Source organism: Chlamydotis macqueenii, chromosome Z (assembly GCF_036417535.1).
Source record: "Chlamydotis macqueenii isolate bChlMac1 chromosome Z, bChlMac1.mat, whole genome shotgun sequence".
Taxonomy (NCBI): domain Eukaryota; kingdom Metazoa; phylum Chordata; class Aves; order Otidiformes; family Otididae; genus Chlamydotis; species Chlamydotis macqueenii.
In genome coordinates, this window is record NC_141593.1 from 72,580,201 (window position 1) to 72,607,366 (window position 27,166).

General features: G+C 42.3%; 1 protein-coding gene across 5 annotated transcripts in view; it reads right to left on the reverse strand.

The window, feature by feature from the left end:
- DGKQ (diacylglycerol kinase theta) overlaps positions 1–26,486 on the reverse strand; it is a 101,107-nt gene extending 74,621 nt beyond the window's left edge. For all 5 annotated transcript variants that reach the window (XM_086770276.1, XM_086770277.1, XM_086770279.1 and 2 more), the window contains exons 1-2: positions 26,267–26,486; positions 1,748–1,827 (exon numbers count right to left, since the gene is read on the reverse strand). In XM_086770276.1, coding sequence (XP_086626402.1) covers positions 1,748–1,827; positions 26,267–26,465 — 279 coding nt within the window. In that variant the 5' untranslated portion in view covers positions 26,466–26,486. The remainder of the gene's footprint in view (positions 1–1,747; positions 1,828–26,266) is intronic.
- Between the last annotated feature and the right edge of the window lie 680 nt (positions 26,487–27,166).

The window sequence follows — 27,166 nt, forward strand, 5'->3', positions numbered from 1 at the left end:
TGGGGCTACATTTTGATTTGTACTGGAAACAGTGCTGATAACACAGGGATGTTTTAGTTACTGCTGAGCAGTGCTTGCACAGAGTCAAGGACTTTTCTGCTTCTCACACCACCCCACCAGTGAGGAGGCTGGGGGTGCACAAGATGAGAGGGGACACAGCTGGGACAGCTGACCCCAACTGACCAAAGGGATCTTCCATACCATACGATATCATACCCAGTACATAAAGCTGGGGGAAGAAGAAGGAAGGGGGAGACATTCAGAGCAATTTTGTTTACCTTCCCAAGTAACCATTACGTGTTATGGAGCCCTGCTTTCCAGGCTGAACACCTGCCTGCCTATGGGAAGGAGTGGATGAATTCCTTGTTTTGCTTTGATTGCATGTGCAGCTTTTGCTTTACCCATTAAACCGGTTTTAATCTTAACTGACAAGGCTTCTCACTTTTACTCTTCCAATTCTCTCTCCCGTCCCACCAAGAGAGCAGTGAGAGAGCAGCTGTGTGGGGTTTAGCTGGGGTTAAACCACAACAGTTATACCTCTCAAGATGAAAAGTATGTGGGGAAGAGGAAGCATGTAGCAAAGCCTAACAGCGTTATCACCTAGACAAAGTAAATTTAAGAAAAATGACTGGCTAATTTCTCTCTATCTGGTTCCTGTAACTCAAGTTACATATCGTTTTAAACTTTCCCATCCCATCCCCTACATAGGTTTCCACAACACAAAGGGACTTGTAAAGCTTTTTAGGATACAAATAAGGGAATAAGCTCCCCTTCACAGGTTCCTGGGTCTACACAATCTGCTCCCATAAATGTGCTTTAGTCAGCAAAGTCTGTAAATGCACATGCTTCTCATTTTACAGCCATATCTCATCTGACTTTAGCACATGGTTCCGTAAGGTATTTGTAGTGTTCTACTAATTATCTAGTAAGTTTCTCATCTCCTTCTTTCCTTCTTTTCATTTTCGTTCATCCTTTTCCTAGTGGATAATACAATTTGTTTTCTCCTCGAATTAGCTTCTTATATCTTAGCTGCATCCTATTACCTTCTTTAAAGTTGATTCATCTTTCACACTCTTTAAAAGCAATCTCTTAAGCATCAAGTCTTGTGGGAGAAAAAGTCACAGGATATCTGAAGGCGAGTACTTTATTAATTACCAACATTAATAAATTTGAATTATTACCATCAATTGAAGTCCTGCCCTCTGATTTTTTGGCTTTGAAATCCTATGCTTTTAATGCAATTATTTTATTTTCTGGACACCATAAACAAGCAAATTCTAAAGATGCAGCAGTTATTGGAAGTCAAACACAGTCCCTTTGCTAGGCATAGAAGCTTTAGCATTCTCCCAGTGAGATGTAATTGCTGTAAAAAATCTGGTGGTGTAGAGTTCTTCTTTAGTATGACACACAGTACGGTTTTCTGAGAGTGCTGATATCAATCAGTCAACCCACTCCATTATTAGTAGGCTTCCAGGTAATGACACACAAGTAAGAACATCTAGTAATATTTAAAGAATGCAAATAACTGCTCTTCAAAGACAGACTATCCACAGCTGCCCAAAGCAGAGACTTTTTGAAGGAAATGTAACTTTGATTTTGAGCAGCTATAAAAGCCTCAGTGATGACTAACACAACGAATTTAAGCATTACGATACTAACAAGCCACCACTGTACTACACCATGTTCATGAGTTATAAATTCGTGCTGTTATCCCAAGAAACAGACAAGGCAGTGTGTGCTTACTCACCCTTACAAGGCTGGGAGCAATACATGAGCATGGTATCTTGACATTCTTGAGGCACTTTTCATGAGACATGAAGTTGCAAACTGTGGAAATAAAACAGAAACCATGAGCAAGTCTTTACAAACAAGGGACTTTGCGAAAAACAAACAAAAAAATCATATGGAGTCAAATACAATTAGGAACACATCTTTTTAATCACATTTGCTTTTCCCTAGGTTTAAGAACATACATGACTGCCACACTTCTTGCAGTGCATGAACTCCAGCTTGTTTCGTTACTAAGATGTTGGTAATGGAAAAGGAAGGAGAGTTTTTCCCAATGCATTACAGGCCTACAGCAAGTCATGCCTTCCCACACTCTCTCCATAAGCACCAAAATGAGCTCTTAAAGTTTCAAAAGATATTTTAAACAGTCTAAAGTCAAAAATAGCTCTTTGATCTAGCCACACTAGATGGACATGTTTGAAAGTTAATTATTTTACAAGCTAGTGCATGTTACAGGAATGAATGGAAGAAAACACAGTATTGTTACACACTGAGCATAATGGATAAAAGAGAAAAAATTAAAGGTCACTAGTTGCATGCAGCTTTGAAAGTCAAGAGCAACCAATTACTTATTTTACTGAGGAAGCAACAGGTTTAGAATTCCATCCAAGCTCCACAAAGCCCGCTTTTAAGCAAGACAGTGTTTGAAAAAATAATTTCTCATGGGGGCGATATTTTCCATAGCTTTACCATGGATTTACATGATGATAAGATGTGCAAAGAAAACAAGGGATTCTTTATTTTATTCCCACCACCTCGCATTAATTGGGAACTGATAAGCCATGCAGCTATGGCTTTAGAGTCCTCCTCCTTTCAGAATTACTCTCTAGCAGCTCAAGTGTGAAGCCTTACACAGATGCTCTGGCCCTGACCTCTCACAGGGAAGCACAGACGTCTCCCAGCGCCTGGGCACAGGATCACTTGCCAGTGCCAACTGTTGCTGTACACAGCAGGTTTTCACAGGTCCCTGCTTTTCAGAAGAACCCTGTACCACGTCCTAAGTTTCACCAGCAACTGAAAAAAAACCCCATGCACTTCAAGCTTCTATCTGCAACCCACTGCTGTTAGTGATTGAATGTGCTAGTGCCATCAAAAGCAGACAATTCTCCTCTTCTCCTGCTTCTCCAGCTCACTGACTTCAGATCTCAACACCACTTTTCCCATGCCAGCTCAAGCATTAAAATCCAGGTCTACTTCTCTGTGTGACTTACTGTGAGCCCATGCAAAGCCACCCTTCCTTTTATGCAAAGCAACCCTTCCTCTTGGTGGCACAAAAAGAAGGATGACCTCTTTCACACTGGCACTCATCTTAACCTGTGCAGTAGGCTCATGTTTGTTTTTCATTAGTCTGCAAGTCAGGAAAAGGAGCAGCACTTGAAGGCACTACTGCATACAAATATGTTATTCATCACCATCCACAGCTGAACACACAGTGACACCCTGCCACCACTAGAAGACATTTGCCCCAGCCATTTGTTTAGGTGGCCTCTTCACTGTCTGACCAGTGGTGCTGGAAGCTCAGCTGAACCGGGCTAGGTGAGGGGGACTGAGGTCTGCAGGGAGAAGCACAGTAACAAAGGTTCCCACCACTCCAACCCACAAAAGGCAGCAATATGAAGCTTCAAATATAAACAAGCAGCTGTCAAGAACTTCATGAAGGGGTGAGAGCTAGCCAAGGAGAATGACTAATGAAATACAGTTTTCCCTCATTCTTCTGGTTCTGAAACGGACAGATTAGAAAGGAACGAACAGAGGAAGGTGCTACAGATTGCTCCCAGAAATTTTACAATCTGCAAGAAGCAACAGGCAACTAAGCCTGCAGGACCAGTATTTCCAAGTGGCTACTAGCTTTACTTTAAGGGCGCACACAATAGCTCATCACAGAAGTTAACCAAGCCCTACACAAACATCTCAAGGCATTCAGAGAAGGCGGCTCTGAATCAGCAAATAGAACTGAGGCTTCTTCCATGGGCATGGGCCCTGGGAGATGTTCTCCATTTATTCAGACAACTCATGTCATTACATAACACCACTCAATTTTCTCTTTGTGGTGACAGAAGCAGCAAAACATGGTCTTGCATCCCATGGTTGAGCTGAGGAAACATCTCACGGTACAGAAAAATATACTAAAGAAGAATTTAAACTAGAAACTTCAGATAGGCAGTAAAATCAAAACATAAATGAAGGTTTCAAACAAAGAGTAAAACAGGAAGGTGCATAAAGGTTTTAATTGTTTGACTGAGCGCATATAGAAAAAGACAACATGCAAAATAATGAATTTTCTAAAATTTCAAGGGAAAGATCAAAGCATTTGCAAAGAAACAAATTAAGGAATATAAGGAGATAAATGGCAGGAGATCAGCAGTGCCCAAACAGAGATTCTAACATTCTCCATGAAAAATTTTAACACATTTTTCAGAAGTTACTCACATAACCCCTCCTCTGCTTCAGCAGGGAGGATGTGCTCTGGCTCTGAGGGTGAGCCAACTCCTACATGTCACCATTTTGGTTTTGTTTTCCACATTCCCAAAAGAAAGAAAGAAAGAAAGAAAAAAAAAAGCATCAGCAACCCAGGCTGAAGCATGAACAATATTTGGAGGGGGAGGAATCCTAAATTTGTATCAGTAGTCCCAGTGAGGCAACACAATTAAGCTTGAAGTTCTGATAGCCAAGTGGAGTTTGGTGGTTTTTAAGTGGTGATCTGTCACCAGGAAAAAATATGTCAGAAAACACTGTGTGAAGTTTTAGGACATTAAATGTAAGATTTTGGGGAAAAAGCATTTGAAGGAAAAGGAAGAAGATAGGCAATTCTATTTACAGAAGGAGGATTTCTTCATACATACAAACCCAGTGAGGAGCTACCAGCAGACACATCTGTGGACTGTCCAAGTCAAAAAAAAAAACCTATTTCAATTGCAGCTTTCAGATACTGCATACAAAACTGATGGTTTCAGTCAGGCTTGAAAGGCTGGAGCACTCAGTGCATCCTTTAGCTAAGCATTTTAAGCACTGACAAAAGTACCTAACAGCATGGATGAAGGGAGAGACAAACATTTGAGGTATATTTGAAGAAAACAGTGTCTGCAGTCTTCAAACTGGACTTGCATACAAGGCACCTTTATCCAGGTTTAAGCTGCATGAAGCTATACAACACTGAGGGAAGATGAACAGATGTGACTTCAAGAGACATTCACAGAATCCAGAAAACCATTTACTTGCAAGTTTGGGGGACTTCATGTGGTCTCTCTGAGCACCTAAGTATATGGTCAGGACTACAGCAGCACCACATTTGACAACTTTCCCCTTCTCCCCTCCTCTACTCAATAATAAATTACTCCATTAATATGAAAAATTAGATATTCTAATGCACAGCAAGAAGCCAGGTGGCCAGCAGGCACCACAGATCTACTCCCTCTCCAGATGGAGCACAGGACATGGCTTTACAGTAGTCTCTGCCCATAAGCCTTCACTTCCCAGGGCCAATTCCCCTCTCACATTTTGTTTGACGTGGTGATTTAACAAAGAAAAAGGCAATGCTTATGTGGAGCAACACCCAGTGAACATACAGCCAGTAGCTCTCTAACATACACTTGCAGGGAAACAGAAAACATCTCTTTCTGGCCCTCCCTAGGAAGGCAGGAGATAAAAGCTAGGCATCACTGTAACTCATGAGCTGTGTAACACTTGCTAGCAAAGCAAGGGCTGTTCATACCCTCCAATATGCCATACTTTTCCCATATAACCCTTTTTCTCTCTGTCCTCAAGACAGACTTCAAAGCAGATCCCAAAAGTGGGAAGAAGGAAAAGGTGGATTATGTCCTGTACAGACTCCAGCAATGTATCAGTGTCTCATGCAAACGATGGCTGGGTGAGAATCACTTATGAAACACCAAATTTAACACACACTGTTCTCCCACTTTTGTAAAGACCACTCAGTCCTGAGCAAAACCCTAGAACGTGTTGAAAATTACTTTTGTTTCCTCTTTGAGGAGATACTTGCACCAGTGCCACAAGCAGCAGTAACATTCTCTCCTTCCAACAATTCCCTCTTGTTGTCTTCTCCGCAGGGTGTTGCAACCCCTGGTTTTGCAGGACACGGCCTGGTGCTAAGACAGGAGCCATGGCTCTTCTCGTTGCCGCAGGTCACATTGAGGACTCCCAGAAGGAGCTCCTGCACCCACAGAGAGAGGCGAGTTCCTGCAGCCGAGCTCTCTCCCCACGCACAGCCTGCACGCATGGGAGCACAGCAGACCCACAGCAAGGAGTAACATCCAAGAAACAAACACAGTGTTTTGGCCCATTGCCTGTCACAGAGCCAGCACTGGGAAAATTCATACCCTGACATGAAGGGACAACACCACAATCCTCCAGTATTGTCTGAACCACTTGGCAAATAATAATTTCATTTTGTTTGGCGTTAGCTGTGACTGCTGTAATGCACTCACATTTTGCTCACCCGCACAAATTGTAATGCCCAGCAAGTGCCTGCCAAACTTTCCTCTAATCTTTTAACAAAGGTTAAAGATTCCTGAACGACCTAGTTGACTTGTTCTTGTTTTTAAAACAAACCGTTAGCTCAGCCAGGAACGGCCTAGTAACTCAGGATTGTTTTCCCAGCTATCAGTGCACAATAAATTTTTCACTTCTGGAAAAATTTAAGTGTGATGCATTAAAGAACATACTCAGCTCATTAACGTGAATATAAAAAAAAAACTAAATTAAAAGCAGTAATTCTCTGGGGCATCTTGTCAAATGTAAGACTTGGAAGAAATCCCTGTCTTGGAGAGTTTACAGGACTGGATGGCCTGATGTATGTAGGAGCATTACATAAATGAAAACTCTCTACAATCCTCTACAAAAAGCCCTATAAATTTACATAGATTACATGAAGGAATTACAAGAGGGATTAAAAAAAAAAAGAAAAGAAAATGCCTTCTTGAATATCTAATGAAACCCCTATGGACTCGCCAGCAGCTCAGCCAATGCACAGACCGTATGTGCATACTCTGAGTTTATATTATGGTACAGAGGAGGCTTTCGTGCCACTCCTCCCCATTTCTTTCCTCATAAAGTCTAGCATTCAATTTGCCTTCTTTTGACAATTACATACTGGGCACATATTTCCCTAGATGCATCATTACAGCTCTAACTTCATTTCTTGCCTAAACTGTAAAAGCTGACTCAAGGCTCAGCAACACATAAGAGTATTTTTTCCCCTCCATACACATCACTTTACATTCATGGACAACAAAATAGTAGATTAAAATTGATTTACTTAAAAGATTCCTCTGCAATCCTCAGCAGCTGATGTCCAACGTGAACTCTCAGCTCAGTACTGGCCTCTGTAGAGAGAGCTGCGGGCTGTTAACGAGAGAGTTCAACAGCATACGCCCTACCAAGACATCACTGCCACAAACACACCTGCAACCTTGAGTTCACAGCCTCCCTCTATCGCTTTTGCCTGCCACCCAAACCCAGGCCTGCAGCCAGTGGGGTTTTATTTTAGCATTTCACACATCATGAATGCCAACTTTCAGTTCTGGAGGGAACCTTACACATGCAGTACCCCTGCGTGGAAGACCTAAGATGCTCAGAAAAACAAGACAAAGAAAAGGCTGTGGTTATGGCTAGCAACTGACTCTGGCACTGGACTACCCTTTGGGTGGCCAGGGCACCGTTGTCTGCATTTTCTTGAGTGCATGGAAACTGTACGGGGCAAAAAAAAAAAATGCTTCTACAAGATTAAATATTGAGTAGCACTTTTTTTCGGCAACAGGCATCTGCAAGTGTTGTACATTATCCCTATCCAAACACACAGCATCTTTAAAAGGTTATATTTAAAAAAGATGAAACACAGTAGATAGAGACAGACAAAATCTTCATCAGTTACCAAGAGTGCAAGTCAATTCCTCCTACCCTGAACTGGAACATGTCTCTGTACTCAAATGTATTTTAGGCTTAAAAACTTGAAGTATTCATTTTAAAAATCAAACACATCTTTATAAATAGCTTCCTGGACCAGATGCAGGGGGTACAGTTATGTTCTCTCCATCTCCAGCTTTACAGCAGCTTCCATCCTTTACCATAAACCCCCAACACCTCGAGATGCTCTGTCTTCCTTTTTCACACCACAACCTTTAACACATTACTGCATCTTACCTACCAAATAAAACCCAACTGTAATCTTATTTTTATTTTTCCATCTGAACAAATCCCAGCATCTGCAAGGAGCAACATTTTCTGCTAATCGAAGGTGGGCAGGTCTCTGAAAAACCAGGATCATGCCCCTTAACGCTTCCCACCACAACATTTGCAGAGTCGGATGTGGGAAGACTGCAACAGGATATAACTGCCTCAAAGTTTGGTTGCTCCAAGAGAGGGGCAATTGTTTGACGAGAAGGGGTACACAAAAAGTCCAGCTTCTTATAGATGGCAAAAGGATAAGATCACAGGCATGTACCTTGTGACAAGTTCAGTGAGAGCCCGCATTGCTAGCGGATGGCTCCGAGAGCCACCTGTCTCCTGCCTGCAAACTCCAGGGTGATGAGCACCAGCAGTACAACTCTGTTGCTGTTTCTCCAGGGAACTGTTCAGGTTAGGTGGACTCCTTGGGAAGGTGACAACACAGGCACTTTTTACATTACCACACGCCTGGTTCAACAGACCACCAACCTTGGCGAGAAGTCAGAGCCATCGGTCTGCACAAAGGATATGCAGTGCAGTTTCAAGCATTGTGCATCACAGCAAACATGACTACCTTTTAACTGCAACAGGTACTGCAAAAAGAATAACAGCTCATAACATTTATTCCAGAGGGGTAATTCACTTTAGTAGCATGAGTTTTTCAACTCCTTTTCAATACTTTCAGTAATTTTCATTTTCATTAACTCCAGTAGAGGCCATTACTGGTAGGAGTGCAGTACATTCAACCATGAAGTCTGAAGAGTTAAGGTCAGAATCTCACATGCTGTAAATCAGCATGACCCCTTTCAGCTTGCTAAAGCACAACAACTTACAGAAGCCAAGATTCTTTCACTTCAAGTCAATACACCAGATTATAAATGAGACCATGTAACATACATCTTGTTTTTATCAAGATGAAAGAATGAATTGGGGGTAAATCACACCCTCAAAAACATCCCCAGGCTTCCCGTAAAGTTTAGTGATGAGACGAGATATCTATCAGTACCACTAGCAACATAAATATTTCTCTTAAACAGATACAATTATTACAAATCTTTGTTTCACAAGTCACCAATTTATAAAAGGCATCAACAATCCAGAACAAGAGGGAGTATCTGAATTTGCCTATGCTACATCAAGCCCTTATTGCAACCCGTTCTACAATCAGAGGCACTTCCTCTCCCTGAAGTCAGAGCTATCCTTCAGAACACAAATGTTCTTCGGAATTACAAAAAGTTCTTCTACCCCAGATACCAAGCCTGACAAGGCTACAAATTCAGCAATTAATAGAAAAGTCTCAGTTTTTATCAAATCAAATGACTGGGAATTCAGAGGTCTCACATGCTTGTTTCCTGAGAAGACACCTGCCAGGCAGGAAGAGAAGAGGACATTCCTGAGACCAAATGATGAGGAAAGCATTGGGATCTCCATCTTTTCTTCTCAGATGTGCAAACCAGAACTCATTCCAAGCAGAAAGATAGAAGAGTGGTAACAATTCTGCTCAGCTGATGTCAAACACTCCCGTGTTATAGTTCAGACAGTGTGTTACTTCTGTGCCACATACCTACACTGTCAAAATAATTTCTACAAAAATATTTGGTACTTCAGTCATGAATCTCGGTATGTCCCAGAAGTAACTGTTATGAAAGCACATCAAGTAACACATTAATTTTTACAGAAAACTGGGCAGCAAGTGACCTCAAGAGCTCAGCTAGTCTGTGCTTCTGTGTTCCTGACAAGTGTCAGACAAACCCACTCCAAAAACCCATCCAGGAGAGACAACCCACAGACTCTCCACACAGCCAACTCTATGTCCTCCAAAGTCTTTACACTTAGGAGCCTGGTACTTGATGTTCAAACCAAACCTTCCTTATTACAACTTATGTCCAGCATTTCTTGCCCTGTGTATTACAGACATGAAGAACTGTTTATTTTCCTTTTTATTTGCAACTATTTCTGCAGTTAGGTTCCTCAATGAGACAAGATGCTGGTTATTTTAAAAAGTCAAAGAGGCTTATTTTGGGCACTTACTGACAGCAGAACAGAAAAGAGAGCAAAAAACACAGAAAGTGGCAAACTTTACCTAGTCTTTCAAGTGGTTATTCTCACATCTCCCCTCACAAAAAAAAAAAAAGAAAAAAAAAGAAAGTGAAAAAACAGCTCTTTTTTTTTTAAGAGCACTCCCAATCATTGCTAGCATATGAGAAAACAAGATGTTCTCTTACTACCCCTCTTATTAAGGAAGGGGATGCAAACATTTTTTCAGACCAGCTACTTTCCCCAGGGTTACCCTGAAACATAGCAGGGCCCTCTGCCTTCTGAAGGGTCAGCAAAGTAAAGCAGTTTATGCCTTAGTGCAGGATCTGGAAAGGCTTTCAAAATTCCCATTTTGTTTGCCAGCATTCATAGAGACGTCTTAGCTTCCACCTCGGTTCTGCCAGGGCTTGCAGTCATGAAACAGCAGCACTGGTTTATAAAGAGCCTGTGGAGGGAAGACAGGTACAGAAGAGCTGAACATGGAAGAATCAGCTTGCTTAAAGTATTTTAATAAAAGCACACCCATGCACACAATGGCAAGGATGCCCAGTGCAGTAGGCGCAGCTACCACAGTGCACTTAAAAGACGGAGGAGGAAGGACAACAGCCTGTAGACGGACAGAGCAAAACAAACGAGAAATCTAGCAAAGCCAGGGAGTAAACCAAAGCTTCAAAGCTGTTATGCAAGACAACAATAACAGTCTTTACTTTCCAAACAATGAATCAGTGGGGCTGAAAGGGCATATCAGCACCAAGACAATTCAGGCTAAGTCAGTCTAACACTATCAAAACAAAGATTTATTTTGGTCAAAACTGAGTAGGTTATTTCCTTTTCCCTTCCTGCTCTTCCACAGCATGGGCTTGACATGACAGAAGCCATAATACAGGCTTAATCTTACAGTGTCTCTACCATTTAGGGGCTTTTTCACTCCCTTCTAAAGTTGTCCTCTGTCCTGCAAGCAGGCTATTTTGCTCAGCAGGACCACCTTTCTGTTCACTGAAGGGATTCATTGATAATTAGAAAACAATAGCTTTGAGGAAATGCCCACAGGCTAAGTAGTCATAGATTGGAGAAAAAGAATTTATTTCTTTTTAAAAATCTCAATGTTTTTAAATTATTATATAAAACACACTGTTATCAGACTGCTTATGCAGACAGGACCATTCAAGCTGATGAAGGAGATGCTATTTTAATGAGTAACTTAAAAGCAACACTCTTCTTTCACTGGAAGTTTGTGGGACTTAACTTTTACATTTGTTACACAGCTTTGAGCTCCTTTTCCGTTGTAGCAGCTTGCCAACACAGACACATTTAGCTTTTTTGTTCAGGACCATGACCACAGGCCAGCCTGAATACTGCTACTATTCACTGAAAGGAATGCTGGATGCAGTACATGGATCTTGCCAGCTTATTTCCCAATTCAGCAGAAACACGGAAAGACCTGTATGCAATATTGATGTGCTCTCTCGGATGAAAACACAACTTGGTTAAGTTTAGACGTCTGTTGTGCAATGTTTGCTAAATGTCACCAGAAAAGCTGTCACTAGAAGCCTTGGTCTTCCCAGAACATTTCAAACAATGGCAAGACAGGAATGGAAAAATCTCTGAAAGCTTTAACAAGTCAGGCATTAAAAATACCCTCCTCTCTCACTGCGGTGGGAAACCTTGGGCCCTTGCTTCTCTTACACTTCACCGAGACCACACTGTAGATCCTCTTCCTCTGAAAATCCACAAAAAAAATGAGAAACCCATTAAGGTTTTCCAAATATTTACTGAGCATCCTTATAGATTACTTGTACGTGCCAGGTCCTTTCTCTCTCCAGGACTCTCCAGTCTCACCAACTAAGCAGACATACCTGCCTTTGCTTTAAATGGAAATACCAGAATATACTCTGCCTGATAAAAATTCCCCCTGCACAATGTGAATTGCGTTGTGCTTTATAGTTCCAGAATTGTCTTTGTGAGAGCAAGCTCTATTTATAGGTATAGATACCCAAAAGAAATGTTTTTGTAACATCTGAGCTCAGTAATTTCAAGGAAGCACATTTGAATTCCTATTTATTTGTACTTCAGATATGCTGTTAGGAAATAACATAGCAACAAGTCAAGTAAAAACAAGACAAGCTACTGAAACAGTCAAATGAACTCAATGATATACTTGAGCCATCAATCATAAAAGCACCAGTTCAGTAATAGTAGGTTTGCTTGAATGGTGATAGCCTTACAAAGCCCCTGGGCTACCCTAAGGACCTCTCGCTCTCTCATCAGTAAGGCTGTAAAAATCCTGAAGTCTAACAACAAACACTATCTTGCTTCTCCATCTTCCCTGGTACAGTAAGTCCAGTACTGACAAATGAACTAACAGAAGCTCACCTGTCAGAAAAGCACCCTCCCCATGCTCCCATCTCCTGACTTCACCCTGAGCAGGTTTCCCAGCGAAGCTAGAGCACCTACAGCTGGAGAGATGACAAAGGCACCTGCTCTGTGTGCTCAGTTCCACTGGGGCTTTGCACTACAAGGAGCAAATAACAACTACACAAACAAACTATACCACAGTAGCAAAAGCAGCCACCTCCACGTGGTCAAGGGACTCTTCCAGGTCATAACCATAGCCAACAGAAAACCCAGACATTCTACTAGCTGCACCTGTACAAAGAAGAGAGGAAGACAATTTTTACAGTGAGGGTGGTGGAACACTGGCACAGGTTGCCCAGAGAGGTGGTGGATGCCCCATCCCTGGAAACAAACAAGGCCAGGTTGGACGGGGCACTGAGCAACCTGATCTGGTTGGAGATGTCCCTGCTCCTTGCAGGGGGGTTGGACTAGATGGCCTTTAAAAGTCCCTTCCAACCCTAACCATTCTATGATTCTATTCTATGAAATTGTATGAGAAAGGAAAGTTCGGCACAGACTTTACTTTCTCCCTCCTGAAAGACAGCTGTATCGGACTTCCCACCTGTGAAATGAAGGTGTGCACAGAATTTCAAAGGGGTGCAATTTTAGCACAGAACAGGTTCTCAACATTAAGAGCTTTTTCTTCTTCAGCCAGATGGAAGATGGCTAGTGCAAACTCACATTCAGATCCAGAAAATACCGACACCTTCTCTTTTCCTGAGGATTAGGCCAAACACAGGACAGTGTCCTGGGACAAGGTACTGGTTCACCAATGGAAAACCAGAGATCTGCAAGAGGGCTACAACATCAGGAAAGAGCTCAGCAACTCATCTTCTGACCCTTCCCCAAAAAGGATCCTCCAGAGGAAGAGGCATCCCACTCACAACATGGAGTTGTACAGAGAGCCTGGAGAGAGACTGTTTTTGCCTTTTTGTCCACTGAAATAGTCTGTCCACTGCATGGTTCTAGCATGGTAACACACTATGGGGAGGTCACACCCACCATGCAACAGCCATAGACCACTGAGATGGTTGTGACTTTAGTTCCAGCAAGGAGGAATCACAAGCTTTCGATGTTAGGGGGCTAGCAGTGGTACTCAGTGATGCTGGAGACAGGGATCCTGAAAAGCAAACACCTCTGAACCACAAAAATCTGTCTGTCTGAGGGCAAACAGATCCAGCAGCTCTCCTCTACAGGCTAGAGGATGAAGGTTGCCCATACAAACCAGATATCAGCCCATGTAGCACAGTTGTGGTTTTTTGCCAGGTCTTCCAGGCTGCAGCCTTTACACAGCTAAAAAGTGTCAACCCAGCTTTAAGTCTGATGTAAATAATCCTCATCACCCTCACTGCACCTGCAGTGAGAGGTTATAGCCCCTAACACCCCTGAAGAGAGAAGAGATGTCTTTCCAACCACACTCAACTCAGAATTTCAGCAAGATGCCAAGGAATAAGACAAAAATCAAGTACCAGATACTACTACAGGCAAGCCTCTTGAATACCACTTAAACTTTGCTCTTTCCCCTTGGCTCTGCATTAAGCTGGAGCCTCTCATGTCTTCTGCTGCAGATTACCCAGGCAATCAACTGAACCTTAGATAAGAAACAGCAGCTAGAGCAGAGAGATGTCTGCAGCATCTGTAAATGAAACAGGGCAGCAGGGGCAGAGAAACGTGTAATGGTTAAAACCAGGAGAGTGACAAGGAAGACCCAGCCGAAGGACGGGACCACCTAGCATAGGACACGCACTCAACTGTCATGAATGCTAAAGACATGGCACTCAACTCACTGCACCTCTTGTCTGCAACAGCTTCTCCAATTCACTGCTTTCTCCGTGATCCTTTACAAAGAGAAACTTTTGTCAATTGTTCATCAGCACTGTCCAGCTGACTCACAGCTACTGGTCAAAACAAAGAGCTATAGCTTACAGTATTGAGAACAGAATAACGCAACAAAAACCACAAGGCAGTCTGATCCAGCTCTCAATTTTAAGGAAAATTCAGTAAAATAATTTGACTCTTTATAACTAAAACTTCATCACACTTATGAAACAGACATAAACCTTGCAGGCTTCCAGCCCTCATATATGCAGCCTCCTACATCACTATCCCTGGTTGCCCAGTATAGGACATATAACTTCACACACCACAATGTCAATGTCATACTTCAATAACTAGTTTCTGAAAAGCCAGATGGACAACACAGATGTCTCCTACAAAAAAAAAATCAGTCCTGATGTCCTACAATTTTCATAGAATCATAAAATGGTTAGGATTAGAAGGGACCTTCAAAGGCCATCCAGTCCAACCCCCCTGCAAGGAGCAGGGACATCTCCAACCGGACCAGGTTGCTCAGAGCCTCATCCAACCTGGCCTTGAACGATTCCAGGGATGGGGCATCCACCGCCTCTCTGGGCAGCCTCTTCCAGTGTTCCACCACCCTCACTGTAAAAAACTTCTTCCTGATATCTAATCTAAATCTACCCCCCTCTATTTTGAAACCATTACACCTCATCCTGTCACAACAGGCCCTATGGAGAATTTCTCACCATCTTTCCTGTAGGCTCCCTTTAGGTACTGGAAGAGTGCTGTAAGGTCTCCCCAGAGCCGCCTTTTCTCCAGACTGAACAGCCCCAACTCTCTCAGCCTGTCCTCATAGGAGAGGTGCTCCAGCCCTCTGATCATCTTCGTGGCCTCCTCTGGACTCGTGCCAACAGGTCCACGTCCTTCTTACATTGGGGGTTCCAGAACTTTAGATATATTCAAGCCAAAATGCCTCTCAATTATAAAAGGGAAATAACAGTAGCACATCTTAGCTTTGAAAAATAAGAATTTGAGTTACACTTGAATAAACAGGGTGGATCATAGCAGAATGTAATGCACAGTAGGAGTTCATAAGCCATGACAGCATTTTGGCAGAAAACTCTGAGGGTGACACAGTTGCCTGGAATCCCTCAAAACACTCAAAGATTTGAAGACATCTTCAACACATTTGGACACATTCTCTGCATTCAGAGCAGCCATAATGTGGTTCTGTACCTACGGGGCGTTATCACCCAGGGCACACAACGTATACCACACATGCATCCTGCACACACAGAGCCTCAGTAAGTTTGCTCAGTGCTTTAGGGTCAGGGGGAAACCCAAGAATTCCCTTCAAAACATACGTAAGCCTTTGAATGGACCAAGGAAGGAGAGATAGGCAGCATTTTACATAAAACCAGTCTCCTCCGCTCAGTGGTGTAACCAGTAAGCAGGAGGGCTGCAATCCTAGGAGGTGCAGTTCCTTTCAGCTTGCCTCTGAACATAAAAGCATCATTAAAAAAATCCTGAAGAGGCTAGAATAAAAACCACTGCTAATCTTAGCTTCAATAGCACCCACCTACCTCCACAGCACAGTTATAATTCTAAAAGAAATGCTGAGTACAATTAAAATGTAGGGCAAATTATTAATATATGTAAGCCCAAGGTAAGTGTTCTTCCTCTTTAAACTTGGGAAATCTCAGTATTATTCGGGGCATCTCAACACTTCCTATCACCACAAAACAAAACAAGTGAATGAAAAAAACAAAAAACAAGAAAAACACCCCAGCTGCCATGGCAACCTCCACCTCTCATTCCTTCAGGGCTTCATTTCCAGGCTACATCACAGACAGGAGTGTACAAAACTATAAGATTTGAGCAAAAAATAGAGCTGGAAAGGGGGGGAGGTGGGGGGAGAAGAAAAAAAAAAAGAGCAAAGAAACAGGGTCCTGTGCCAGCTGGGCAAGTACATTCAGTATTTTCTTCAATGTGATTGTTACAAGGGTGTTGACATGGTCAGGAAACTAAAGGCAAATGATTCATACAGTGGTGAATCAGAGGAAAAGAAAACACAAGGCACTATTTCCAGAAAGGTTAGCAAACTGAAGGTGTTAATCTCCAAGCTACATTTTTTTGAATCATCATTCTTAACTTTATTAAGAATTTCAAGCATCTTTAAAAGATTCCTGTTAAGAAAGAGTGAGAATTTCGATTCCTCCACTTAGGCTTGAGTCACTAATGAGATTCAGGACTACACTTATCTTGAATTTAGGGAACAGACACTTTCACATGAGTAGGATCATATATAATTCATAGAAGCTGAGCGTTTACATCTATCTGGAGAACAGAAGCCTGAGTGTCATGTTATATACACCACTCACAAGTACAGCAGAACTTCCAAGGTGCAACAGCTCTATTCACAAAACAGCAAAATTCAAAATCTACCCCCAAGAAACCATACATCATTCCTAAAGAGGGACCAAATTATCTCAAGGTTTTGTTAGTTTTGGTCTGTTGTTTAGCATGTTTTTTTAGTTGATTAGACTGGCAGGGCAAGTTCTTGTAGCACTTGCTCTTAATTTATTATGTAACATTATCACCTATTAATTTATACACATTAATTACCAGCGCATGCTGAAAGGTTCTTAAAGCTTCCCATGAGATAATAGTTAGAAAAAAAGTTACACTGTGCAAAAGTACTGAATATGCATATTATATCTCCATTATTTTTCCAGACTTGGGAAAGGGAAGGAGAGAAGGATTTATTTTTTAAATAATCTATTTGCTCTTCCTGAAGAAAAAGCACTTGAATGAAAAATACAGTAGCTTCAAGAAATCTCAAGGCACTTGCCAGACAGGAGCTATTCTGAAGCAAAGATAAGAGGAACAGAATAAGAGAGGTCAAAACCCAAATGGACACAGCAATATTTAGCTGTTTTGAAGGGTATTTTTAACATCACGGTACTTTTACCTCCTATTTCGGCCTATTTCTGAAAAGGATTCATCTGAATAGGCCTGAAAGTCCCAAGTGCTGTTGAGAATATGCAGCACTGGTTAACATTTCTTTTTCACAAGAGAAACTACAGGCGTATAAGTCTGTGGCACAGAAACCAAAATAGGAGTCTTTAAACTTGTTTTTGTTTTTAAGGTTATGTCTCTGCTTCACACCTCCTCCTTTTGGGTCACTAGCTCAGTTTCTCACTCAGCATCTTCACAGCTCACATCACACCTGCCAGGCACAACTATCCCAGTGCAGTACTACGCCACCAGTATATCCAACGGCATCCATGGCCACCCATAATATGTACATCAACTTGCAGAAGTGTCTTGAGACTTCTAAATTTTCTAAATATTTGTGAATATCCAAGAAGTCTGAACCCAGCTTTTCCAGACCTCTGAATCCATACTGTTTTGAGAAGAGGTTTAACATTAAAAAGTAGTTTTTCCTAGGTCATGCTACTCAGCCTATACCTTTGTTTCAAGTCTAAAGGCTTCTTTCTACAGTAGATACATTCCAGAATTGCTAGTTCCAATCAGCTTCCTATGCAAATTTGTATGTGCGATGATTTACACTCACTCTGGTATCCTAACTAGATTCTGAAGAAAATCTTTCATCTCACAAAAGGCATTTTTCATTCTGAAAGAGAGTATCTACAGTCTCAAACATGACCAGCCTTTCACTTTATGTTCAGATCCTTCCCTCATACCTTCTTCGTGCTTAGAGGAATCTTAGCAATTTCCTTATATTCTTCTGCTTTCTTTTGAAGCTCTTAACCACGCAATGATTTCAGCACTGAGGAAGTATTTTTGAAACACTGAAGGAACTGGTTAGTGGAGTACTCCTACGGTTGCTGGTTAACAAGGTGTACCACCTCTTATGTCCACACACTGTAGAGAAAGTACTGCAGGAAAAGGACAGACTCATTTCTTGAGTTACATCACAATAAAACAGGGCACTAAAATGTGACACATTATACCAAGGAGAAAGAAATGCAATGAGGAACAGAGATTTTTTTTGCTACATATTCTTGCACTTAAACTGGAAGTCCTAGTTCCTAGACGCTGTAATCCAACACTACCCTGGAGAACCAGACACTGCTGCTATTTCAACACCTTAAGTTCAAATCACTCAGTTTCTCCCAAGTACATCCTGTTTAGCAAAGTATTCAGAATGTCTCTAGCAGTCTTCTGTATGTAAAACTTCCAGGGGTGGATTAAACTGTGGTCAAATATAGTAATTTTTAGTCTCACTTTTAGTTGCTTTAGATCTTAAACAACATTATTTTTACAAAGCAAGTGGCATGGCATTTATATCATACAAGTGCTATTTAAAAAGAAGCCAGGCAGGTGAGCAATGTCAGCATATTTCATTCATAATCGTAAACATACTTCCAAGTAAATAACTCATATTCAATTTTAATCAGGGAAAAAGCAACATATGTAAAAATACAAATATATGTGGTTTTTACATGTATATATATATGTGAATATGTATGTATGAATATATATACGCACACATGCACAGACCTACATTCTTTCAGAGCCAAGCAAACAAAAAAATATTTAAATAAAATGAAGGAAGTTAAATTAGGAGTTAACTGTACTGTGCTGAATAACAGACTTCCAGAAGTGAGACAATAGTAGGCAACAATATGGTTTAAAAGCAAGAATACTGTGGTGGCACAATTAGAAAAAAGAGAAGTATGCTTCCACTTAGTTCCTTATGACATGGCAATATACAAATGTCAGGTTCTGCTCTCTGCTTGGGAGTGTTTCCTAACAGCATTCTCTCAAAACTGAAAGGTGCTACTGAACAAAAAAAGCTAAGGAAAAGAAAAAAAAAAAAAAAAGAAAAGAAAAGGAAAAAAAAAAGAACAGCAGGTGATTAGCATGAAGAAAAAGAAAAGAACAGGAGGTGATCAGCACACATTATTTTATCACTTAGAAAGGTCTATATGCTATACACACATCCTGTTCTTTCCCCACTGGAGCTGACTCAAATTAAATAGGTGAATGTAACTTAGTCTCCTGTTTTCAACAGGTGTTGCAAAAGCAGTTTTGCCGAAGGGATTTTCCTGCCACAGCTCAGCATGGTCCTAATGAGCAACACGTAGCCCAGAAGGAAGACAGTCTGAGCTGATGAAATGCAGTCTTAAAAACAACCCTGGAAGAAACTGGTGACATAACCAAAAAGTAAAGGTCATCCGGGGATAGCCTGATGCAAAGAGAGTCAAAGCTACCCCCTCAGAAAAGAGCTCCAAAATCAGGAAGAGAAGCAGGGTTCTGTGGAATAGCAAGCAAAAAGGTAATATTGTGGATGAGTTATAAAGAGCACGTAATCAAAGAAGAGAAAACAGACAAGCAACAGGGACCCTGCCTGAAGGGAACCCACTAGAAACAATGCAGCAAAATTCCTTATCCCTGGACTTGGAATTCAGAACAAGAGGGAGGGGGAAAAGAAAAAAAGAATCACAGAAACAGCTGTTACAAACTGCCAAGCAGAGAATGAAAACTAAAAACCTGGCATGTCACCCTCCAAGGCACTTGTGCTGGTTTTGGCTGGGGTAGAGTTACTTTTCTCCAGAGTTACTTTTCTCCATAGTAGCTAGTATGGGGCTACATTTTGATTTGTATTGGAAACAGTGCTGATAACACAGGGATGTTTCAGTTACTGCTGAGCAGTGCTTGCACAGAGTCAAGGACTTTTCTGCCTCTTCTCACACCATCCCTTCAGTGAGAGTGGGTTGGGGGTTCACAAGAAGTTGGGAAGGGACGCAGCTGGGACAGCTGACCCCAACTGACCAAAGGGATCTTCCATACCATACGATGTCGTGCTCTGCATATAAACCTCGGGGAAGAAGGAGGAAGAGGGGACATTCAGAGTGATGGTGTTTATCTTCCCAAGTAACCATTACGTGTGATGGAGCCCTGCTTTCCTGGAGATGGCTGAACACCTGCCTGCCAATGGGAAGGACTGAATTAATTCCTTGTTTTGATTTGCTACTGTGTGTGGCTTTTGCTTTACTTATTAAACTGTCTTTATATCAACTCAAGAGTTTTCTCACTTTTACTCTTTTAATTCTTTCCCCTATCCCACTGGCAGGGAGGGAGTGACAGCTGTGTGGGGCTTAGTTACTGGCCGGTGTCAAACGCAACAGCACCATAAGCAGGAGACCCCACCTCAAGATCAGCATCTACACTGGGGTAATAAACGCCCATTGTACATAGCACTATAAAGCAATTATCAATGCAAAGTGATTGCTGAATGGATTTTTTTTTTTTCACATGGAAAACCCCAGGATACTGTCTAATGGTATCAGGCATTTTATAGAAGTGAAAGTAACACCACTACAAAAAAAAAAAAAAAACAACAAAAAAACAGAACTGCTGATGACTAAACTGAAGGAGGAGAAAGTAATCACAGAGTTATGTGCAGCTGAGTAAGATGCACTATATTCCATTTTAATATGAACTTCTACATCTATAGAGAAGGAATGTACACCACCTCTAGAGAAAGGGGAGGTCCTACTAAAGTGTACTGGTTCAAAAAAAAAAAAAAAAAAAAAAAAAGCCAAACCTGAATCAGGGGGAAACACACAGTTCATACTCACAAACATCACGGAAAATAGCAACAGGCAAGTGCTTCTGCACCCATAAAGTACCAAGGTCATTCCGGACTGAAATTGTACCCAAGTTTTAAAGAAACGCTGTTAAATGGCTCAGTACAGTGCTTAGAAAACGTTTTATGGTGAAAGCCTCAGAGTTCAATGTCCTTTGTTTATCAGAAATAAATAACTAGTCAGGCATTTATCTCCCACACAACTGCAAGAAAGAATAAAAGGCTTTTTAGCCTTATGCCTGCAAAGCACTCTAAGAACTATGGTCTGTGGGAAACTAACCAGAGGAAGACTAAAAAATCTTGTTGCAAGATGGAAAGAAACAGAAAGTATTAGCCTAGAAGAAGATGGCTGAGGAAGACCCGAACACATTAAGCCACTGCAGACCATGATGGATTGATCAGCACCTTCTTCATTGCTTTTGTCATTTATCACCAAGTCAGACTGAGGCAGTAACACAGATGAGATCTGAAACTGCGGTGCAAAGCCTGGTATTAGATTACTGGCTTTAGCACCTTCTGCGGTAAGTTATTTCCTACGTAATTGAGTTTCTGGACTGAAATCTGGGATAACACCATCAATACAAAATATAGCTTCCAGCTACCAAAGCTGCGTGCATCCTTGCAAAGCTCCCTGTCCTTTCCTCTGCATCACTGATGGTGAGAACGATATTTTCCTCCAAAGCGCTGTCAGAGAGAGGGAGGGAAAAGGAAAGTATACATTCTCCAGTACAAAATGGATTATCCCTCAAATCCAAACCAGTAAGTAAGTTAGTTGCATCTTTCAGTGTGCCAATCAATCCTCAAAATATTTTTCCCAACATATGTTCAGCTTGGCCAGAACTGATAAGTTTTTGTGTCAGTTTCTTTTGGGGAATGGTTTTTGGTGGATTTTTTTTTCTTTTTGGACAATCTTTGTATTTGCTCCCAATGTGGATTCTGAGCTACACAGTTCAATCTAAGTTTTAAATGCAGCAAAGTCACATCCACTCAACAACATCTCAACCACAAACCCACATTGCATCTCAACACCAAACATCTTATTGTTGCACAGAAACACCCCACCACTGACAAGGAACCCAAAAAAGAATAAAGCGAGCAAGTCTTGAAAATTCAAACTGTCTGTGGGATAGAAGCAAGATTTTACTGCGGTTTTACCTTCTTGCAGCTTTCATTTTTAGTTCAAAGTGCACCAAAAGCAAACCAAGCTCATCAGAAGCAGGAAGAATTTGTTTTCCTTTTGAACTGCAAGCACTAAGACTTTCTGGGGAATCTCATACATCATTCACTTCCTTCAGAACTGAGCTGAACGGAACCAGCAGGGTCAAGGATGCTCCAGCTGCCTGTCCCAACAACAGAACTAACCAGAAAGAATGAGAGTTCAAGGGAATTGCTCCTCATGCCTTTATCCTGCTACTTCCACAACTCTACAGATACAAACTCTCCGTCGGTCTAACTCTCAGCTTCAAACTAAACCACACCCTCTCTATCTGACCTCAACACTTAAAACAGTCTTTAAATGGAGTAAATTGCATTCAAAACATGTCCAGAATGTGCATCCCCAGACCACCGCAGAGATGCTGTCTGAAAATCTACAGGTTTTCCTGTACTGACAAGGCACAACATGTTCATGTTTACAATCCAGACATCACTTACTCTTTCACACACACACACACTTATCAAAGGAAGTGATGGCTACAAAGAGTAAAGTGGCAAGAAAAACAGATTTATTTACAAAGGGTTTAAAGAAAACATATTTGCAGAGTGAAAAAAAAAAAAAAAAGGAAAGAAAAAATAAACCACAGCTACAAGCCTGGTTGACTGAGATTACAATAAATATGTGCATGAAAGTTTAATACAGTGACATCTTCAGACCTACCTGGACACCTAATCCACACAGGAAGACTGGCCTTCCCTGCTAAATTTCATTTACAAAAATACCTTGCCAATCTAACGAGAGAGCTGCAATTCTCCCCAGGAGTACCTCCCGTCCCGTACAAAGTGCTGGCAACAGCTGTACTGGCCCTGAACTGGAGAGGAAAGCAGTTATCCACTTTAAAATAGGGGGATTAGATCCAGGACACTTTGTGCCTTGTATGGAGAGCACCAGAGCATCTCTTGTATGCATTTTTCAGAGCTCGCAAGAAGAAAAGGGAAGGACCACTTATCTTGGCTGGCACTACCAGAAATGTGTTAAGAATTCATTACACTTCCATGCATTTTTGCTACACAGCCATGTATGGCACATGGGCATGGGCCAGCCTTCTCAGTCATTCGTAAGTTTACTGAAAAACTCTTTTGAGTGGCACTTTCCAAGGGTCAAAAGTGTGATCACAATTAAAACTCAAATCCAGGCCTTTTAGGCCTCACAACTACTCAAAATAATGATAGGAAGGAGCTTTTTTCCACTTTTCTCCCTTTTTTAACTGATGGGAGTCTTACCAGCATGCTCAGTTCCCTTCAAAATTTGGAAACTTTCTGTTTCAATCAAGATCAGCTTCAGGGAATGTGAACACAAACAGCAACAGGAGAGACTGAACACCTTGAATCCACAGATTTGGAACAGAAACCGTTACAAATTCACCTAGAAAAAGGGCCCTCAATGGCTTCCTTTTGAAGCCTGTAGGCGGTTTACCAAAAGCAGTCCAAACAGAGACAACATCAGGTCAGCTGCAACTACACCCGCAACCCTAGTCTCTCTAGGGAGAAGAAAAAGGAGAGAGCAATTAGCTACCAAGTTTTTCCAGTCTACTGAAAACATTTCCTTCAATAAAAGCTGGGTGCGTTATTTTTTTATTTTTTAATCAGCCTGGCACTCCTAGAAATCACCCTTTTATTACTTTCTAAAGAACAGTGATCAAATTCCATTACTTAAAGCAAATGTGACAAGGAGGTAATTATTAAATGGAATTTACTTAAAATACCATTCAAGAAATCATATTCGCATTTATTAAATAACTTGGAAAGAATGAGCTGCCAAGCTATTCAACAAAGTACAAGGGTGTACGCGTGTCAGCAAGTGTCCAAATGGGTATTTTTGAAATTTGTTGTTGAGCAGTATGTTGTTGGAAAAGACAAAAATGACACTGTTTTGGCTGAAAACAGATCAATGAACAAAAAAAATAAGTTCTTCACCCAAAGGAGACACTGACGTGCCAGGTGACATTACAGGGTTTTCCCCCACGGGCTGAACAGTGAACGGTACAGCTAATGAAGACTGTTCTTCTCTCTCTTTACCCCCCTGCTCCCCCCCCCCCAACTTGTTTGGAGTGGAGGTTTCAGATACAGGTTTAGAAGAGTTATCTTAACACTGCAGCTTGAAGGTGCCTCATTAGCACACAGTCATTAGATGGTGGTGCTAATGATCCTTACCCAAAATTCATCCTGAAAAGCCAAAGGGGAAAAACAATTCCAGACCACAAACTGTCAGCGCAGTTTTCAAATACGGAAAAGACTCCAAATTCAAGTTACAGCTATGCACTACCTTTATGCACACAATATGTGAATGGAAAAAAGAGTGAGACGTCCTGGATGAAAGCCTTTCACATTTTCTTACCTGTTAACATAGCAAAGCCGCTTAGTTCTTCATGTAAGAAAACTCTCACCTGAATGCCCACTTTTGTGACTCCAGTAATTTGCCTTTTTTTTTTTAAAGTGGTGATACAATAAAAGACTCTAAAAGACTGATTTTTTTATTTTCACAACTTAAGAAATTTTAACTGGAGTTTGGTGCGCTTTTTTTGCTGTTAGGGTAGGCAGGGACTTTCTGCTATGCAGACAGAACAACACATCTCTCAGCAAAGTTTTAAGCAAATACAAAACTGTTCTTGCATGACTTTTTTTTGCACCACACAGGAACATGACTTCCACCCAACTTAATCCCACAACCTCTTCACCCACAACGACAAAAGGCAAGAGCTATCTCACGCACTGCAGGGTACTTGCTCTACCCCACGGCCTTGTCCAATACCACGTGAACAATGCGGCTCCTGTACAACCCAGATCCTCCAGACGTGGTCTTGGAGATGCAACCCAAGCTGGCTGGGCTGGATACACTGAAGAAGACATCAAGGTGTTCTTTTGAGTTTGTTGGATTTTTTTTTTTAAGAAGCAGGACATGGAGAACCTCTCCTTTCCCTGCAACATGGTTTGGTTTTGCTGCATCTGAACAAGGCATAGTTTTGTCACCCCAAGTAATCTCAGCTGCCGTGAGAGCCAGCAAGGGGACCTAGCAACTCCTCCTTGCCTCCCTGGCATCAGCCCAGCTTTAACAGGTCCAAACTCCACACAGACTGGGGCTCCTCCACGCCATCAGGCATTTCAGCAGATAAGGGCACCCCCGGGATGGCTCTGCAACAAGCCACGGACCACGCCGGTGGGCACTGGCAGGGTGGCTGGTGGCCCACAGTGAATTTATCCTGGGATGGGCAGGGGCAGTGTTGGGTGATGGCAAACAACCATGCACCACACGGGAGCCGGCCGTGCCGCACTTCTGCTTTTTTATTAATATTGTTAGAACTTTTATTATCATTAACAGGGGTTTTTAATTATTATTGTTATAATTTATTATTATTATTACAATTTGTTATTAGAACTATTATTGTTAGAATTGTGGCTAATATTATTTGATTCACTATTAGTAATATTAGAATATTTAGTATTCCTGGTTTTAGAATTTATTATGAGAATTTGTTAATACTAGTAGAATTTTTAGTATTATTGTTTTTAGACTTTGGCATTTTCAGCATTTATCATTACTACTAGAATTTTTAGCATTACTGTTGTCACTAGACATTATTTTTAAAATTTGTTATTAGTAGTAGAATTTTTAGTATTCTTGTCATTAGACTTTTGTACTTTCAGAAATTATTATTATTAGAATTTTCAGCATTGTCTTTAGACTCTACTGGAATTTATTATTATTACTAGAATTTTTATTACTACTGTTGCCATTAGACTTCTGTATTTTCAGAATTTATTATTATCACTAGAATTTTTTTTATTATTTTTCCCATTACACTTGTTAATTAGAACTTATTAGTATTACTAGAATTTTTAGTATTATTGTTATTAGACTTCTAAATTACAACTTATTATTACTAAAATTTTTAGTATTATTGTTGTCTTTAGACTTTACTATTATAATTTATTATTACCAGAATTTTAATTATTATTATTGATAGGGTTTTTTTTTTGAGTCGAATGTATTAATTATTAGGATTTTTAATTATTCTTACCATTGCATTGTCATTGTTACCAGAACTTTTATTCGCAGTTCTCAGACCTCTCTTCCTCCCTCTCCCGCCTCCCCCCCATCTGGCCCAGGACGCGGCGGTGGCTGCCAGCAGCTCCCAGCGCGGCGGTGCCGGTGCCGGTGCCGGTGCCGGGCCCGGTCCCCCGGTCCCCCCGGCCCGCTGCCCTCCCGCCGGCCGCCCCCCGCCCCCTTACCCTCGCACTGGTAGCCCGCCAGCCCCCAGATGAAGTCGGTGCAGTAGTGGCAGAAGGTGGGCTTGGTCAGGGTCACCCTGCGGAAGCCGTGGCCCGGCGGGCAGCTCCCTCCGGCCGCCGCCGCGGCGCGGGCCCGCCCGCCCAACACCGGGCTAGAGGCTGGGCTGCCGCCGCGCAGCGAGCGCGTCCCGTCCGCCATGCCCGGTCCTTGCGGCGCGGCACCGGCCGCCGCTCTCCCTCGCTTCCGCCCGAGGCGGCGGCGGCGGCGGCAGGGGGCGGGCGGGGGCGGTGCCCAGGGAGGGCCTCGCCGGGCGGCGCCGCGCTGCCGCCTGCTGGCCGCGCCGCGGGCCCGCGCAGCCCGGGCTGAGGGGCCGCAGCGGCCTCCCGCACCGGCTCCCCTGGCGCCTGCGGCCCTGCCTCAGGCCTGCTCGCCATTCTGCCCCTTCCCGGGCCTTTCTGGTCAGGTTTCGGCTTGTCCTCAGGTGTCCCGGCTCCTGCTGGGTGGGAGTTACACACGGGGCGCATAGGTGGAGAAGGGTGTTTGAGAAGCGAGCCCCTGTGCGGCGGTGTAGGCAGTGAACGCGTATCAGAGAGGTGGGCACGGTTCAGTGTCCCGCCGCTACTGCTGCTGCGTTGGACTCCACGACAGAGCCGCAGGAAGAAGCAACTGAGGCAGGGAAGGAGGACCTGCGTGGGAGGAGGTCTCACCACGACTTCACTTTACACCTGAACACTATGAAGCTCCAAAAGACATCCGGTTTCTTACCGTGACATCAAACGGGATAGTTTCGTTACCCCAATCTCGTGCCATTTTGGAGTCCACAGCACTCCACCTCAGGAAGTTTTCTGATGATGCGTTGGGAGAAGGGGGTTTGCCATAGATTTTTCCTTTTACTCTCA